The sequence below is a fragment of the Neurospora tetraspora genome (genome assembly GCF_033439725.1).
Source record: "Neurospora tetraspora strain CBS 560.94 chromosome Unknown B0H65scaffold_2, whole genome shotgun sequence".
In the NCBI taxonomy this organism is placed as follows: Eukaryota; Fungi; Ascomycota; class Sordariomycetes; order Sordariales; family Sordariaceae; genus Neurospora; species Neurospora tetraspora.
Window position 1 is genome coordinate 516,599 of NW_026944384.1, and position 17,722 is coordinate 534,320.

At 47.2% G+C, this 17,722-nt stretch overlaps 5 protein-coding genes across 5 annotated transcripts; 3 read left to right on the forward strand and 2 right to left on the reverse strand.

Moving 5' to 3' along the window:
• Window positions 1-134: 134 nt before the first annotated feature.
• B0H65DRAFT_408014 (uncharacterized protein) lies at window positions 135-683 on the forward strand (the record flags this gene model as incomplete). Its single annotated transcript, XM_062823818.1, has 1 exon — window positions 135-683. A coding segment is annotated over one exon (549 nt), but the record flags the coding sequence as incomplete, so codon positions are not given.
• An 8,428-nt stretch (window positions 684-9,111) lies between these two features.
• B0H65DRAFT_536842 (uncharacterized protein) lies at window positions 9,112-10,745 on the reverse strand (the record flags this gene model as incomplete). The annotated part of the gene is made up of 6 exons (XM_062829059.1): window positions 10,319-10,745; window positions 9,982-10,012; window positions 9,800-9,855; window positions 9,583-9,752; window positions 9,389-9,557; window positions 9,112-9,225 (listed from the first exon to the last, which is right to left on the reverse strand). Exons 1-6 carry the CDS (start codon window positions 10,496-10,498, stop codon window positions 9,112-9,114), a joined length of 720 nt encoding a protein of 239 aa, XP_062683788.1. The 5' UTR covers window positions 10,499-10,745.
• Window positions 10,746-10,881: 136 nt separating this feature from the next.
• B0H65DRAFT_454971 (uncharacterized protein) lies at window positions 10,882-11,194 on the forward strand. Its single transcript, XM_062826213.1, has one exon. It carries the CDS (start codon window positions 10,939-10,941, stop codon window positions 11,164-11,166), a length of 228 nt encoding a protein of 75 aa, XP_062683789.1. The 5' UTR covers window positions 10,882-10,938; the 3' UTR covers window positions 11,167-11,194.
• Window positions 11,195-12,588: 1,394 nt separating this feature from the next.
• On the forward strand, window positions 12,589-13,362 carry B0H65DRAFT_89684 (uncharacterized protein). The gene is made up of 2 exons (XM_062831534.1): window positions 12,589-13,048; window positions 13,121-13,362. The coding sequence occupies exons 1-2, from the start codon at window positions 12,706-12,708 to the stop codon at window positions 13,333-13,335; spliced, it is 558 nt and encodes a 185-aa protein (XP_062683790.1). The 5' UTR covers window positions 12,589-12,705; the 3' UTR covers window positions 13,336-13,362.
• Window positions 13,363-13,838: 476 nt separating this feature from the next.
• On the reverse strand, window positions 13,839-14,970 carry B0H65DRAFT_89726 (uncharacterized protein). The gene has a single exon (XM_062831535.1). The coding sequence runs from the start codon at window positions 14,875-14,877 to the stop codon at window positions 14,206-14,208; it is 672 nt and encodes a 223-aa protein (XP_062683791.1). The 5' UTR covers window positions 14,878-14,970; the 3' UTR covers window positions 13,839-14,205.
• Between the last annotated feature and the right edge of the window lie 2,752 nt (window positions 14,971-17,722).

Here is a 17,722-nt window from a genome sequence, read left to right on the forward strand (position 1 = left end):
GGTGACATATCAGTGTTTCGGCCACTTGAAGTCAAGACACACGGGGAAACTCAACTGCTTCAAGAAATTGGGAGAGAAGCAGGATACAAAGGCCGTCGCGACTTCGAAGAGAAGAAATAATACAAACGGACAAAATGTGCACCTACCACTACCTCCACCACCACCACATCCCTCCCTGCCCAAAAGACCTCTACTTCGTAATCCACTACCTCTTCTGCCCCGACGCCACCATCGATCTCACCACCGGCAACCGCCAACCATGCAACAACGCCATCTACGACGACTCTCACCTTGCGTCCACAGCCATGTCTGCCTCCATGTCCAACAGCATGTCCAACAGCATCTCAACCTTATCCACCTCCCCAACCTCCTCTCAGTCCTCCGCATCAACAACATCCTACTACTCCAACGACGGCACCTCCTTCCCCGTCGACTACACCTCCCTCTACTTCTCCACCGCATCCATGTCCCTCAGCCAGCAACAACAAACACAAACAATGGACTTCAACAACCCCTGCGCCTCCTCCACCTGCCTGACCTCTCTCGAGTGTTCCTCAGGGCAATGCCGACTCGAACAACTAGGTGGCAAATGGACGTGCTGCAGGTGCGGGGGAAAGGGGAATGAGTATGCGTGGTGTAAAGCAAGACCGGGACTGGTTAGGGGGGCGGATCCGGATATGGTTTGTTATCATGTTGTTTGTGGGGGGTGTCGAGCGAGTTCTTCACATGAGGGTAAGAAGAGGAGGTGAAGAATTGGGGTGGGAAAGTAAGGAGAAGAAGAACGAAGAAAGGGAACAGAGGATTGAGGGTGGATGAAAAGAAAGAAGACACTGATTGGGTCCTGGGACCTGGGATGAGAAGTGAAGATGGGAGAGCAGAGGTATTTGCGCTGGACAACCGAAGGACTAGGCGTGAAGGAGAGAGAGGGAATGAACGAGTGTCTGAACTTGAGGCGCAAAGAGAGGGAAATGTGCAATGGAAGATACGGTGAGCCAAGAGATAGATGTTGGCAGATCATGGCCGGAAGAAGGAGTACAGACACAAGTGAAAGGCGTACATGGCAAGGGAAGTACCATGGAGAAAGGATGAAAGAAAAGTTGGCTGGTGATAGTCGGAGAACTTTGCAGCAACTATCGATAAGTCTGAAAGACCGAAGGTTAGAGCGAGACGTGCAGCGCGTGGTGGCGCACACCTTGGTTTTGTCCGCGTGTGGTGTGGCTGGAGCTGGACACCGCAAACGATAACTTGGCCGGTGTAGATGGGTTGAAAGCTAGGGACCAGCATGGTGGCTTGTTTTCTTCACCGAAGTTTGCCTAGGTAACTTACCTAGTCATTGGACTTTGTTGTTTTCTGTCTTTCCCAGCCTAGAGGTATGTAGCAAGATCATTTCTCTTCACCAAGGAATTACACGTTATTCGTTGTTACTTCTGGCGTTTTCTTTGCCACCAGGTCTTCGGCTTCCTGTTGATGTTGCTTGGGAACATAGCCCTCGGATCATTCTTGGTTTGTACGTGGTGAGCTATCACCAGCGCTTCCTACAATTACACCCTCTCCAAGGTATCATCATCGTATATGCAGAACCATACCTCTCGATCACGCAGTCACCCATTGAGATTGCCTATTCAAGGCACATGTATCACCTGTTTTGCCTTGCCTAAGCCTCAACTTCAAGCCTCTGTACTTCCCATGTCCTTGCCCTTGTCAGATTTGATGTGCCTTGTCCTTGTCCTTGTCCTGTTCCTTGTCTTCATGGTTCCCTAGTCTTCCTTACGCTAATAGAACCTCTCTCTCTGCCTTGTTGAGCATCTCTTGCTTTCCACTTGAGATTCCCTTCCTTCACTAGGTGGGTTTTCCTGCACTAACAGCTCTTGAGTATCGTTACCTAGGTACCTACCCCCCCTTTCTCTACTTACCCTGTCCTTGTTGTGTTGCTCCTCCGATGTCCAACATGTTGACGTTGCCAACTATCGAACCATCATACAAACCATCATCGAACGATCTCTATCAGTTATCATCATGAACATTCCACTCCTCCTCTTTCTTCTTCTTCAGTTCTTTTCTCCTCGGAGCCTCTGGTCTGGTCAGTTAACCACCCACGATAGGCTATGGTATGGTATCATATGGTATGGTATGGTATGGTATGGTATGGTAGACAGACTCCCTCACACCAAATCATGGTACCACTGCCACTGCCACTGCCACTGCCACCACACTCTTGGGCCCTTTGCCTTTGGGGACGGGAGCCAGGCTGCCAGAGTGCCAGCAGGACTGCGGGAGAGAGAAACCTGCATCCGTAGATTTCGTATATGCAGCTTTCACGCTTGTGAACAAAGTCTCAGATCATGCAGTTAATGCGCCAGATTCACATATAGCGGGCTGGCTGGCGGCTCTTGATGATGGGCGGTGGCTGATGACGCTGGCTGACCATTCATGTTGATGGCGATGATACCTAGGGTTTCTATCCGACACGTCGCTGTGTTAAGGAACTCCTGTCCTACCCAGGTAGTATATGCTATCTTAATTAGTAGAGAGAGCTATTCCGTCATTCTGGTTTGCTATTGTACACCGTATTCATGCCAAGGTATATTATATGTGTATCCGGATGGGATCTCTTGTCCAGCCCTTAACTTCCCCTTTTCTGTGAGAGATGCGGGTTCCAGTCCCATAGAAATTGTGTTATCGACATGGTTAGGTAGGTAATTCCTCGTAGTTCACGGGCAGTACCGCATACCCCGTTTGTTTCTCTAGCTCCCGTACCAGCTACAGTATTCAGATCATGTAGTTCTCACAATTCCTCCCCTCTCAAAGCCCTTAGCCCTGTAAGTCATCCCGCATATTCCAACATGGATTAACCCTGTTGTCGACATGCTTTGCACGTCTTTGTTGCGCTCTGGTGGTGTTCAGTTGTTCATGACAGACCACTGTGATACAGGCTTTTATTTGGAATAGTATATGTTGCCTCTTCTAATGAGGCTTTCCATAGGTAGGCAGGCTCGTTCTCAATAATGCTGAGAAGACAGTTCACAAGTGAGTGCTATTTGGGAGATCTTTCAATTTACCTTACTTTGCTCCTTTTTGCGGTACATACCTACTGTTCTCTAGCGTCTCTGTGCACTTCCCACATTTCCTCATGCTATGTAGATCCCCTTTACGCTTTCAGGCCCTGATCCCCAGCCCTCTGAGCAGCGTTACAGAAGGAAAGTTTGGCTTGAAAGTGACATCTTGGCCGAGGTGGGGACAATTCCTGACCGGGGTGCTGACCGGGGCTTTTTGTGGTTGTACCGCTCTGCTTTCTCAAAACTTTCCTCTAAACCCTTTTTTTTTGCAAAGTTCCAGAAAGCACCGGTTGAGCGCTGGAAAGTTAGATATTTTGGTTAAGAAGGGTATAGCGACGTCGCATTTAGGCTTCTTGGCCAAGCTTGGCGACCACTTGGCGAGAGGTACATTGCTTCAGCGTTCCAAGAATTGACCAAGACGCTAGCCAAGGCTCTAACGCTAAGAAAGGGAAAGCGCTCGTGGTAAATACCCGTCTCAAAGTTTTACTCCGCTTGCACTGCTACTAAGCTGTAACGCTGCACTCTTAACGCTGCTTGTAACGCTGCTCAGAGGGCTGGGGATCAGGGCCTTATAACTCTGCATCATCCGCAACCAGCCAAGCTGTACCTATCCGCGCAGTTTGCTGTTGGACGGCAATGGGAAAAAAAAGTTCATGATACCCCTCACCGCCTGAGAATTGAGCATTGAGCTAGCTTTATGACTTGCTGAGTTGCTGACCAACAGCCAACAGTTTGCAAAGTGTTAAAGACTCCGCAAAGTTCATGATAGTGATGGAAAGACCCTTAACCAGCTCACCACTAAGGTAGTCAATAACAACTCATTCTGAGAAGAGTACTTTACTGTCCTACCCGCAGTGTGGCATGCGGCATTATGACCTCGGCCTCACTCCAACCGGATGAACTCTCCGGTGCTCGCCAGCCGGCTGGCGGCAGCTCGCAGGAGAATAAGAAAAGAAAAAGATCCGAGCGATCGGAATCAGGTGTTGTCGTGTAGCAATTGTTTCTCTTTGCTTGTTTTGAGGTTGAGGTTTGTTGTCTTGTTCATAGAAGGCTCGGGGGTTGGCAACTGTACTGTGGTTGCGAGCAAAAGTTTTACCTCCCTGTCAGGTACCTTGCACGGACTACCACAGCCAAAGCTTCGTGGGCACTGTGTGTTCAACGACCTGACCCACGGGTTTAACTTACCCACAACACCATAGTAGTATGGAGACGTTGTAGGGAGTTGTTGCGATTGGTCTTGTCCAGATGCTACTCGTCGGTTAGGTGCACGCACTGGCTACAGCCATGTGGGGCCACCCTTTGGGGGCCCGCTTACAGCTAGCCAACCGATTCTTATTGTCCCTTTGAGAGTCGGGATTTTTATATGTAACGTGCAAGCTCTGTAACGGTGTAGAATCTGCACTCAATAATAATATTATTAATTTTTATTATATTATATTGTGAATAACTTCATGTTGCTCGTTTCGTTATATTCTATCTTTTATATATACTTTCAATATACTTGTGTTTAACCCTGACGTTACATCCCGTATAGAAAAGGCCGCCTAGTATTGTATTGTAAGTTAGACCGTAATTATAATCCGATCTATTACTTTACAATATAAAACTAATATTAAAACTAGAAATAAAGGAAGGATTACGTATAAAAGTATAGGAGAGTTATTTAATATTAATAAGACTATTATTAAGAAATATATAATATTTATTAGGGAGGGTAAGGTTCTACTAATTAGTATAGAAGCCTATTAATTATTAACTTTAATTATAGACGAGGATAAAGTTCTTAATATTATAGTTTAAATCGTTAACTATAGCTACTTCTCTTTGAATAATACTTCCCTCATTAAATTAACTAACTAGCTACGAACTTAATAGTTATACCCCCTCTTTATTAACTTCTATAGAAGGTGGCCTATAGAGTGGTATAAAAGGTATTTAGAATTCGAATTCAAAGCGGTTAGTTTTAAAAACGTAAAAAGGATGAGTGTTGAGGCTTAATTAAATTCTCTTAAAAATTGGTTTAAAGAGGTGAATGTTGTTTATAATAGTTTTAATATTAAAGAGGAGAATGTTTGGAATATGGATGAGTCTCCGTTTTAAGTAGGAGAAATTAAGAGAATTATGAAGGTATAAAAGCTTCCTTATTAGTATTACTCCTAATATTAATTTATATAGTAATAGGTATTATTTGTAAAGAATCGAGTACGTATAAAAAAGGTTATATTTAACCCTAGTAATAAGGAAAGTTTAATTGCCATCGATATTATATCGGCCGCGGCTAAGAGTATCCCTTTATTCTTAATATTTAAAGTATAAATTATAGTAAGGCTCTAGCCTTGGTATTTATAATTAACGTTAATTTTATTTAATTAGCTACGTTTATATTAATTTATTTATAAGTATAAGGGAACGTATAGGTTAATTACGAGGTTAATTTAAATGTAGTTATTACTAATATATTAATAAGTTATAATAATATTTATTATATATTAAAGTAGATTAAGTACTTTAATAAATATTCCTTTAAATTATCCCCCTCCTTCGATAGCTATACTATCGACGAATAGTTTAGTCTATTATTTAATTACCTACCCCCTTTCGAGAAATTAAAACCGTTTGAGGGTAATAAAGTAATTATTAATTTTACGTTAATTGTTAAACTGAAAGTATATCGAATCCTTTTTATAAATAGATTTAAAGCCTATAAAGACTTGTATATTTTATAGTATTTTAAGGCCTTTAATATTATATTTTATATTCTACCCTTATATATTAACTATATACTTTAATTACTTAATATAGGGGTATATTAAGTAATTAAGAAGGCTTACTAAAAGGCCTTAGTAGACGATATTACTAGTAGAGCTATTAATATTAATTGTATAGTCTTTTTAAATAATTAGAAGAAGGTTAAGGAGGCGGGCTTTATTCGAATAATATTTATAAAGGATAGGAGAAAATTAGTCTATAGCTATTTAAATTAAGTATATTAATTATAACTATAATAAAATTACGTAGGTACGAGGCTGATTAACTTGCTAAACGTTCCCTTTAATAAATTGTGTAAATTTATTAGGGTACGGTAAAAACTCTTATTCTTTAACCGATTTAAGGTTATAATTCCTTATAAAGTACTACGTACATTAGAATTACTAGCGATTTAATAATATATTAATAGGTATAGTTCGCCTATTAAAATGGTTTATAACGAGGTTAGAATTGCCCTTAAAGTGTTTATTAATATTTAAAAACTAATATTTAATTAGTAAGAATATTATAAGCCCTATATTGAAGTAGAAATTTAAAAGTAGAACCTTCGTAAGTACGTAGCTATTAGTAATGGAGTTTATATAAAGGAGGTTCTTAATACTAAGGTTATAGTAAAAAGGGTAATTAATATAAAGGAGGGATTAAAGGAGATATAGCGAGCAAATCTTACTTTTATTAAAAAGGTTGCCTTCAAAGAGAACTTTAGTTTTAAATAGTAGTTATTATACAAATTTAAGGCTAAGAAGAAAGCTAGGCCTAATTTAATTAATAAAGTTAATATTCTTAACAATAATAGCCTTATTTATATTATTAAGGATGACCTAGAATACAACGTAGTATTAAAACTTAAGGAGGGGTAGGACGAAATTATTATTCATAATGCCTATTGTACTTTTCTAATTAAATAATAGGGTTTTAATTATTTATATTACGTATTAAAAATACAATAATAGAAGGCTTTCTAACCTAAATAGTATTTTAACGTTTTCTTAATTAGTATTGAAAATAAAGAGGATAAATTCTGCGAGGTTACGAGGAAGGTTACCCTCCTTAATTATAATAAAGACTTCGTACTTTTTAAAATATATAGTAAAAAGCGGCCTAGAAAGGTTTGTAGAGGAAGTACTTCGTCGGTAAATTTATATTGGGTAACGAGGGTATAAATATCCTTAGCGAACTCCTTATTATATACCTTTATTGAGTAGGAGAAAAAGTACGAATATAAGTACGAGTACTAGTTAGGCTATCGTTTGGACCGTTTATATTAATATTATACCTTCGAAAGAAGTTTAAAAAGGGGAAGGAGAAGGTTATCGATATAGATTCTAATAAGGAGGAATAAGTTACTATAGTAATTATAATAGTAGTAGGTAGGAAGTTAGAAGTCTTTATTAGCCGTGTAAGAGTAATAATTATTATAAACGACGATTTTGGCGACAATAAGGGCGATAGGGATTTATAAGAAGAGGAAGAGGAGGAGTTGGATATTATATTATAAAGGTTTAGTATACGGGCTATAAGACCTTTACAATACTATAATAATATATTATAATATTTTAAAAATAATTTACTTATATTGTTGAATACGCGCAATTGAGACGAATAATCCGAATCCTTTGCTATTTTTTTTGCTTATGTTTTAGTAGAGAAATGGATTGTTGAAGATTCTGACTGTTATAGGCCTTGCACGTTACATGTAAAAATCCCGACTCTCAAAGGGACGATGAGAGTCGGTTGGCTAGCTGTAAGCGAGACCCCCAGAGGGTAGACTCCATACCTAACCGACGAGTATAGCTAATTTGTAAGGTGAAAACGGGTTGTACCCAAGTAGACCTAGTGGTTAGTCAGCTAAGCTTCCTCAACAGCTTGTACGTGTGCGGAATCATGTTAGTACGGTTACTCTCGGTTTGCCTTCGCAGAGGTAACCTTGAATGTACTTACTCGAAGTACTATTTGCCTGCCAGCTGTCGAGCAAACAACCCCAATACCACCGACTGGTCACTCGCCCGTACACAGTAGCTAGTACGTATGATTGCTATACAAAGGTACTTGGAGTTAGCTCCTAGCTCAAAAGTTCCACATATTCCACACCATTTCCCCTTCAGGTCATAATCCGATGTTCCTTACCTACTAGTGCTTGCTTCTGTGATTGCTCTAGGTATTGCCCTTTGGACCCCCTGAGGCCCCTCTCTTTCGAAGTTCTGAGACCTTCCCACATTTCCCCCACGTTCACGGCGGCTATAACCTTGCCCACAGATCGCCCTCGCTACCATAGAATCGCGTGTCTGTGATCTGCCAGTAGCCTGGTGGCCCGGGGCTAGGATCATGGGAATAAAACTGCTGGAACTGGAAACCGTGGGGAAGCTGACAGGCAAGTGGGCTGGTTCCATAGCTGATGGGAATGTCTTATTGTCTCGCCCATTATCACCGGACTGATCATCTATCAGATTCTCAACTCGCCTTTCAAAAATCGATATCAGATACGTTACTAACGCATGACAAGTGAGACAGGCCGGTTAGAGATCCTGCCCATACCCGTCTGGAGTTCATGTCAGTGTCCGAGAATTGTGTCTCTGATGTCTGCTGCTTGATGTCTAACCTTCCATCAGTCCGTGGATGGACCCTTCATCCAGGTGCTGTGGGTCTAAGCCTGAGACTGACATCCTGCACTCGTACCCGTTCTCGCTTTCGCTTTGGTGGTTGCAAGGACGAACGGGCGAGTGGGGAGCAGGGGTACAATACAAACTCCAGGTACATGGAAATCTCCGTGCTGTGTACGTGGACAGACTTGTGGGGCGAAAGACTGCGGTGAAAGACTGCGTCGGTTAGATCACAAAGTAGGATCAGGAACTGACTTCAGCCAGCATGAGGGTGGGCAGTGAAGCAACAACAGAGTACTGTCATAGCGAACCGGGTGAATCCCGAGCGCAGACTCTCAAGCATTACTGCACATGAGGAGCGTCATGAATACCCCCGTCTTATCGGAACGGGGACAGTGATCCGTCCAGCCGGAAACATGTTCGCATGTGCCCTGCGTCCCATTCCAGTCTCAGCCCGGCGACTGGACGAATAGACGAGCCGAGCTGGGACTTGGATCAGGACAGGAAAGGATAGCCGAAAGATCGCATGCCATGCCCAGATGTTCGCAGCATGCATGGGAGATCTTCATCATCCTCATGATGCCTAGCATCTCACAACATGTACGGTGTAACCCATGTATATACGTCATACGTCGCATGCCGCTTCGGTTCCGGCCACTGGGATATGGGGGAACGGAGGATGGGATCTAGGAACATGGGGGCAACGCAGGGGCAAGAAAAGACAGGGCGACAAGTCGCAAGCTCTTTTGTACAGTACCCAGTTCTGGGGCAGTCTCCGAGAACCGAGGCTGAGGAACGGGCTAAGAAGGGGTATAGAAGGCGTGGGATAGGCTGAGAGTCCGAGGAGGATAATTAGAGGGTGGGATGGATGAATGGGAAGAAAACGGGGCAACTAACCAGTGGTGGAATGGCGGCTCATCTTCGTTTCTCCCGCACGAGGTGACGGAGGCCTGCCATGCGTACCTTGTTTCGGGTTTTACCGTTACTGTGGTGCTCGCCCAATTCGAGATGACCATGCTTTTTTCCCATCCCCTTATCGATTTCTCGATTAGCCAAATAACAGGGACGGTGGGATGAGAGAGCGGCTTTTTGAGATCCCGTCCCTGAAAATCGGAAATTGCCCATCAGAAATCTGCTTTGGGAATCGATGTCTTAACCTTTCTCTGATCATGCTGGTCGGATCAGGGGTCCCAATCAGCAGTCGAGATCGACCATGGATGCTAGCGAATTCGGGAAATGCACCCAGGACCCAGGACCTGGAACGGCCATGGTAAGGGGCCCTGCTTATTCTCATCACCGACAGCCATATTCGGCTGGTGGCGCAGGCCTACACAGTTGGGCGATGGGCTGAGTATGACCACTCATTTTTCTTACCGTCTTGGTGGGCTTGAAAGCCTTTGATTGTGTAACCAAACCATAATGCACGATCACTGCATATTTGTCCAGTCGGAGTGCCTTATTGGTAACTGCGAGATCTGGGGCCGGGTATCGACAGTCTTTGAGGGATTGGAAGGGCGCCAGGGTTGGTCAATTTGAACTGGGGGTGGACGACTTACCTACTTTGCAGTAGCTCACGATCTTGTTGAACTAATTTCGCCGAAAATCTCTCTTGCTGGGATTCTCGCATTAGCCCCAAACGTGCTGATATTGCGTCGAAAGGGGCACTACATCCCCGTTCTCAACTCAACAACTTCAGCGTGAGTTGGAACAGCACCTTGGGCCGAGCAACACTGATGTCAGATTCTTGAAAGGGGGCAAAGTAACCGTCGAACTCGATGCGGCATACGCTTCAAACTGTCTACAATACGGACAAGCTGTTACGCTTCGATTTATCGCAACGTGATGTTAGTCCCAACCGCTGTCGAGAATTCGCACCGGCAATTGGAAACGTACATGGCAAGACGTCGTACGGTGAGGTGGGAGACCAGAGATCAACCCATCGGCTCGCTCCATAAGTGTCCCTTTACTGACACCATGAGCCGAGGGCAATGACAGGAAACGGAAATCACCGAACCAACGCAATGGCATCATTGAGATCTTCAAAAGCCCGAGAACGCAAGCTAGGGGAGACATTTACCGGAGTCCATCGCAGCCGACGGCTTGACCCCATCCCACGATTCGCGACTGCGCTATTAAGCCATACCTCCGGAGAGTGGGACATCCGTGACTGTAACAGCCACTGGTGGTGATGCGAACGTGTCCTTAGCGAATAAGGGAAATTTCGGAGCCTTTCCCGAGATGGTTACGGGTGATTGTCGAGGATGGTAAGTCGCCGGAGAAGGTGTCTTCTGAAAGGAAAAGAAAGGAGAGAGAACCCCAGATCACCCAGACAAGGCAGCAGGATGCTTGTCGTCAGATCCCTATCCCAAGGTGTGTCGATGCCGATGCAACATGTTCAGCCGACTTCATGTCTCTCCCGACAGCCCAACCATCCAATATCGGCCAGCGTCTGCATCACAACCACTGCAGATGATAGCATTGGCACGGTATGGATGACCGAAAGGGCTTTTCAGATGCCAATCCACCGAAGACGTTCATGTTGCCAGTGCGAAGCCGTCGGTGGAGGCAGGGTAATCAGTCCGAAGGAGGGTGACAAAGTCTGGCTAAACCCATTAAGCCGTCGGGATGACCGGGAAGTTCACAGACAACCCAATACCCGCGTGAATAACATAGGCACTCGCTGCCATAGCCTGCAGCATGGAGTGGGGCTTCAGGCAGGATGTGATGCTTCGAGCCTATGAAGTAAGAGAAGGCGTTGATGGACGTGTCATATTCCCGCGGTGGCCATGAGCACGACTGAAAGATCGATCAGGCTCGGTTCAGTCTGGGGAAGTGGGAGACCAAGGAGGTCCCACAAGGACAAAACTGGAGACTCCGGGGCACCAGATGACTCGGAAACGGTTGGTAGCTCGTTGAGAAGTTCCCCGTCACACGTGGCAGATAGTCGTGGGCCAAAAAAGAGGTTGTGAAGTTTGACGTTTAGGTGTTGGCCGTGCGAGACACAAAGCGTGGGTCCAAGCTGTCATGTGGATATGAGGTGAATGGTGAGCAACCGGACGACGACTTGTCTCGGCTACGATGCTTGACATATCGTATACTGTGTCTGTCAGTTGGACTCGAGGATGGGAAAGATTGCAAGGATAGCCCGGGCAAAGAGAAAGAAAAACAATTCTCGAGATGGAACGGCGTCAGGTCGTTGGTCGAGAGATGGAGGCAATGCTTCTCCAACACGCTCCGGCATAGCTCCGCGCCAATTGTTTCCATGATGCTGCTGAGCCAGCACGGACATGATGATCAGAAGGTAAGTAAGGAAGTGGGAAGTAGTTCTTGTGGGCTCCACATTGGGCAATTTTGCGCGGAACATCGTGCGTGATCATGCAAGAGATACTTCCGAGGAGGACGCTAGATTCTGCTCCACGCTACGTCCCCCTGGAAAGTGATATTTCAGGGACTTGGGGCTTTCGTTGCCATCTTGCTCTGCATGTCGAATTGTTGATGTCGAGATCCCCTTCAGCTAAATGATATCAGTAGATTCGAGTAGCTAAGAAGCAATGTGCGGCGGTTGGCAGCCGTAGGGATCGGGGAGCCTTTACTGGAATCCTGCCAAGCAAGCAAAAGACTCTTTGATTCACGGTACCCGGCCAGTTGGTTGTGAATCGAAACTACTGAAGGGTGGCTCGGCCGCACACGCTTGGCGTGCTTCCCGAGACATGATTCGTCGACTCGAAGGTGTGGCGCACCCTAACATCCGAAATGTACCCCTGTGTACTTGTGGCTCTCGATATGAAGGGCACGCAATTTGTGTTGCGATCCCAAGGCGTGTAGGTTTCTGTTAGCCCACTTGGCTTGGCAACACCCTGAATTCCAAGAACCAATGACCCGGGTCAGCCTCTCCCTTCACACACATCGGAGAATGGGAAGCCGGTCACACTACTCCTGGATGTTGGTGTTGGGGCGGCAAGGGTTCAGGACTTTGACTTATCTTTAGCTTTGCTAGCTTTGCCGAAAAGGATCGGGCATGGAAGAATAAGAGATACTCCGGTCATGATCAAGCGAAATCATTTATATATCTGGCCTCCGAACCACCGAAAGGACGACAGAGATCAAGATCCAGACCACGATAAGCATCTACAACAAGAAGTTAGCAGCACGCTCTGACTGGACAAATACAAGCCTACCTTCCGAGTGAAAACGTACCTTGCACACCCCGAGTGGCAACATCAGAACAACCTCAACACAAACATCACCAAGACATCACCGTTCCTCCATATACCATCAAGATGTGCCACGGACACCCCGCCGGACACTCATGCGGCCATACTTCGCTGCACTGGCACTATTGCCCAGCAGCCAAGATCGACCTCAATACGGGATACCAAGAGCAATGCAGCAACACGACCATGGCCAAAGAACAGCCCTCAAACGCCGGTTGTCCCTTGCAGAACTGTGACTTCAAGAACACCAACGGCAACTGGACATGCTGCCAATGCGGCTCCCCAAACACAACCGGGTGGTGTGGCGGCATGCTGCCGAGCCCGCGATGGGAGAGAAATGCCCTCACCAACGAGTGGCAGTACATCCAGACCTGCGATCACATGTGCTGCAGGAACTGTCCCAGAGAGGGTATGTGGTGGACCCTCCTCCAGTGACCTGAGACCTCGGGCTTCGGTAGCAATAAGCTAACAGACAAACCAGCACCTGCTCCCGGCTCTACTTCCGAAAGCTCCAGAAAGAAGAGAAAGGATGCCAGCAAGCGCGGTACCAGGGACCCCAGAGATGGTGTGTCCATGACCGCAGAGGAGGCCGGACAACCAACATCTTACGACATTGCGCTGGACTACAGCGGCAAGGAGAAGAAGCACAACAAGGATAAGGAGTCGTCGTCAAAGTCGAGGTCCCGGAGGCACTAGCTTGTTGGAGTGTCCCGAGGAAGAATGTTTGTGCGAACATGGGAAGCCGGACGTCATGACGGTGGATGCATTGCTTTTTTTTTGGTGCGAGTCATTGAACTTTGGAGCCAAAACTGGGAGGCTGCCTTCTCTTTGATGATACCCGTGGATACGTCATACACCACGTTTTTGGAGTTGGGCGGCGTCGATTGTTTTTCAGAGCATACGGCCAGCATGCATCGAGGGCGCACAAAAAGAAAGGACCGTGACTTAACTGGGAGGATGGATGAATGAATGGTGGGGGAAGCAACAGCAACACCAACGGCGTTTCCTTGGTTCGGGTTTCTTGTTAATCTTGGGCGGGTTCTGGATTTGGATTTTGTAATCAGGGGTTTTCGGTCTGGGCGGCTCTGGGCGGCAGGGTCTCAACGTGTGCGTTTGCTTTTGGTCGTCTCATCATAACAGGTTGTTGTTGTTGGCAATCAGGGCCAACAGCCGGAGTTCTTGCAGATTGCGGGTCTAATCAAATATCTTGAACTTCGCTTCTTCGTCTTTGGTGCTCATGATCTCGAATGGTCTTGTGACGTAAATGACCAAGGTGGCGTTGACGAGGACTTGGGTTGCTTTGTGGTGTTGTCGTTGTTGTCGTCAACGGCGATGGCAGCCATACCGGTTGTCTTGCGGTGGCTCAAGTGTAAAAAGGTCTTAACCTATTGCGTGCCGTGTTTGTGTGGTGGAAGCCATATTGATGCCAACAGAGCATTGTTGGTGGTGAAGACGGGAATGTGAGAGAAGACCAGTGAAAGTGAGCGAGTGGGAGGAGGTATGAGTAAGTGGGCAGCGGGCGGTGATGGAGTAATAAAGAACATGACCATGCTGATGCAGATGCTCTTAGCCGCAATCGACAAGTACTGACGAGCAACCACGGGAGTGATGAATGGTTGATATGAAGCTATCACATGCGGGCAAGCGGTGAAGCCGGCATCTCTTGTGAGACCGTTGTGTGTCAAACAGTCTCAATCGGTCTGAGTCGGCAGCGTGCTTTCCACTTTCGGGGCACTGCATGTGTAACCGGACCGTGCACAATGCTGGGGTGATGCTGGGAATATTTGGGTCTTGTTTGCCCATAGCAGATCCTTTGGTGTTGAGGCTATCCAGGATAAGGTGGACAATGAGGATCAGGGTAGTGGCACAGCCATGGTTGGTAGACAATTGGTGGGGGTTGGAGTTGGACAAGTAGGCATCGTTCAGTGTCCCTGACGAGAGGTGGTGAGGACGGGAGGGGTGGAGGGGTTGGACGAAAAAGAAGGAGAGAAAAAGTGAAGCAGGAAACAAAGTCCGGCGATCTCTTGAACTTTGTTCCTGCGATGCGTGCAGGGCAAGAAGGAGCAGGTGTGAGCTCCTCGGCCGGGAAGGAGGACAGAAGAACGAGTGCAGACACTCGCATACTTGAAGTGTTTGAGGGAAAGAGCAATGTGATGTGAAGGGAGCACAGAACATCAAGCGAGTTATCGTGACAGTCGACCACTGTAGTACAACCGTCAATGGCGAGGAGGTTGCCATTTCCAGTTTTGGGCCAAGAACATTGACGTCAAATCGTACGATCACGGTCAGTGGTGGCCAGTTCGTTTTCAGCAAGAGCGGCTAGTCAACCGCCTTCTGAGAGTGGTCTCTGACGATCCGGGGCAAGAACGTGGCCAAGAACAGGCAAGAACGGCGAGCAAGCCCCCCGGCCTGGCCGCATCTTCGCCCGCCACACAACTGCCAATTCGACGTTGCACAAACACGCCTTTGCACGCCTTGTGGCTGCAGCGAGAAGACCGTTACGATGAAACTGGGTGTAGGGTTAGGGGAACGCTAGGCACGATTGGAGCATTTTCGCTCGCGATCCCCTCATTCAGTGCCTCGGTTGCCTGTTTACTTCCGGTCGCCTCGACACCCATTTCATGCGAGGTTGATCCGATTGTTGGCATGCTGCTTAAGGCATTTCATCGATACGTTGGCGATGGGTTGATGGTTCATGATGGAGATTACTTCTGGTATCCTGAGAGGCATTAGCATGAGATACCCGAGAGTCCGACGATCGTCGGTATTCGGTCAACCTCCACGAAACTGGAAGCCAACAATCCATTCGGGGAGTACGATGACTCGATGACCGCTTTCGACGGCCTACATCGGCAATGGTGGTCTCTCCGTTTACTGTCGATATTGAATTCTCAATATTGAGAGATGATGGCGCCCCCGTACGACGTGCAGACAAAGAAATCTCGCCATGAGAGCGCCAAGTGGAAATTGTTTCCCAACCGCGTCGTCGTCCCCTCGAATGAAACACCCGACGTCTTATTTGTCTTGCCGTGCCACGTGCTGTACCGTCTGTGAGGCGCCTCGCTCCCGTCTGGTATCTGTGCAAGGATGGGACGGGCAGAGCACCGGATGGTGGTGAAAGCTGGGTGCGGCACGTTGATGTGCATTTTCTGGTCTCGGTGTTGTGGCCGCGTCGAGTGTCCCCAATGATAGTGACGGGCGTGAGACCGGTGAACTGGATACACCCGACCAAGCAATTAACGACGATGACAGGATGTAGCCAAGCACCCAAGGATGTACGTGGCATCCCCCTTCCCACGTGCCAGTATTACAACCACAAACCACACGGCTCTCCTCCGAACAGATGCAGTTTCACGGCTGTCTGTGCGTTCCCGACTCTTATCAGCCGTCTACCCAATGGTTTGGACGAAAGAGCTCTCAATCTGTTACCGGATGCAATCTTGAAGGATACAGGTAACCGATCGGCATTCCCTGACAATGGTATCTGGGTATTGAGTTATCGACAGGCTCTGGAAGTGAGGAGGAAGGGATTCCCTCCATATGCCGACCGTGATATTGCCCTTATGTTGTACTCGTCTGCCTCAACCGAGGGAGCAACATCACGAGGAAATGAGGCCGTAAACAGTAAAACCTCCCACCATCGTGTCCATCTCCAACTCGGGCTGTCCGAAAGACATGAACTGGAAGAAAGTAAGGACCGAGGGGCCTTGAAGAAGATATCCGAGGACTGCTGCCCATCGTTCATGGCATGAGGTGCGGTTGAAGTATGCCCCTGCGGTGGGAATTTTCTTGGAACGCACCACTGCACGGCGACGGGACTGCCCCTGGAATTGTGGAGGGGTTCCACCGAGAGGAGTCCATTGCTTGGTCGGCCCACCTCGATAATAAAGTAAGGTACGATCGGGCCAGGCCAGAGCAAGCCAAGACGGCGAATGTCAGCGATGCCCAAGTGAACACGAAAGAAGAAACAAAATGGAAAAACAATTGATCCAAAAGCTCATCTCTATCATCACGAATGAGGCATTTTTGTTTTGTGATGAGGAAATCATCATCGGTATATCTCATGTGCAATCAATCAGCAATGCTCTCCGAGTGACTGAAACTCCGATCAAACCTCGTGGAGCTGACATCTCCGGGAGATCATCATGAGCAGATCACCATGAATCAAGAGCGGAAACCAATGGGAGAAATTGATAGTTTGGATTGGTCTGGTGGAAGAAAAGGAAACCCGGGAGGAATGCCAATCCTCCAGCTAAATACCCCAAGAACGAAGATTTTGGTGGGGGACAACTTTAGAGTGGAGACAACCATCATCCTGTCCCGCTTCGTTTCTTTCGAAACCGCCATATGCGCCGTGACGCGTGGGATTATGAGATGAATGTTGTGACACTCGGCTTTTGGTTCCCCAAAATGCCAAAATCCCCTCGTCACCTCGCTCGCCTCGATAAACCCCTGGCCCATCATTCTGCAAGAAGCTCAACGCTAACGCGCCCGTTAACGAATGAGAGGAAGAGAGGAACAATTAAAGGAGGAGGGATCCGGCACTTTGTCAAGCCATGCCGAGCCATGCCACATGGCAACTGTGATGCCCCTGACGCCAGTGGACGAAGGGCCTCCTCGTGCCGGCCGGATCCCGCCCAATTCATGCACAAGATGCACTGACTCCAGCGGCGTGCAGCAAGAGTGGACATGAGAAGTTCCAGCGAGGTCCAGGCGCCCCCGTGTTGTTGCGTTGCACAAAATATTAGTCGTGATTGGCATCGTGACAGTGACAGTCCGATATAATCCGATATTGTTGAATAATTGATTACTTGACAGCCCGACATTCGGTCTCTTGTCACTCCATTCTTGGAATTACATTTGTCCAGACTGCCAGTCGTTGGGGAAACTGCGTTGGGCTTCCTGCAGTTGGCCTGTTCCTCGTTCTTGCCTCAGTTGCCGAACCAACACCTTCCAGGCTCCTTCCAGTCCCGGAGGGCGTCGCTCCGTCAACCGAATCTCTCTCCCTCTCCACTCCTCTCAATCATTCATTTCCACGAGCCCATCTCATTCATTCCACCCCCCGAAATCCCATTCGCTCGTA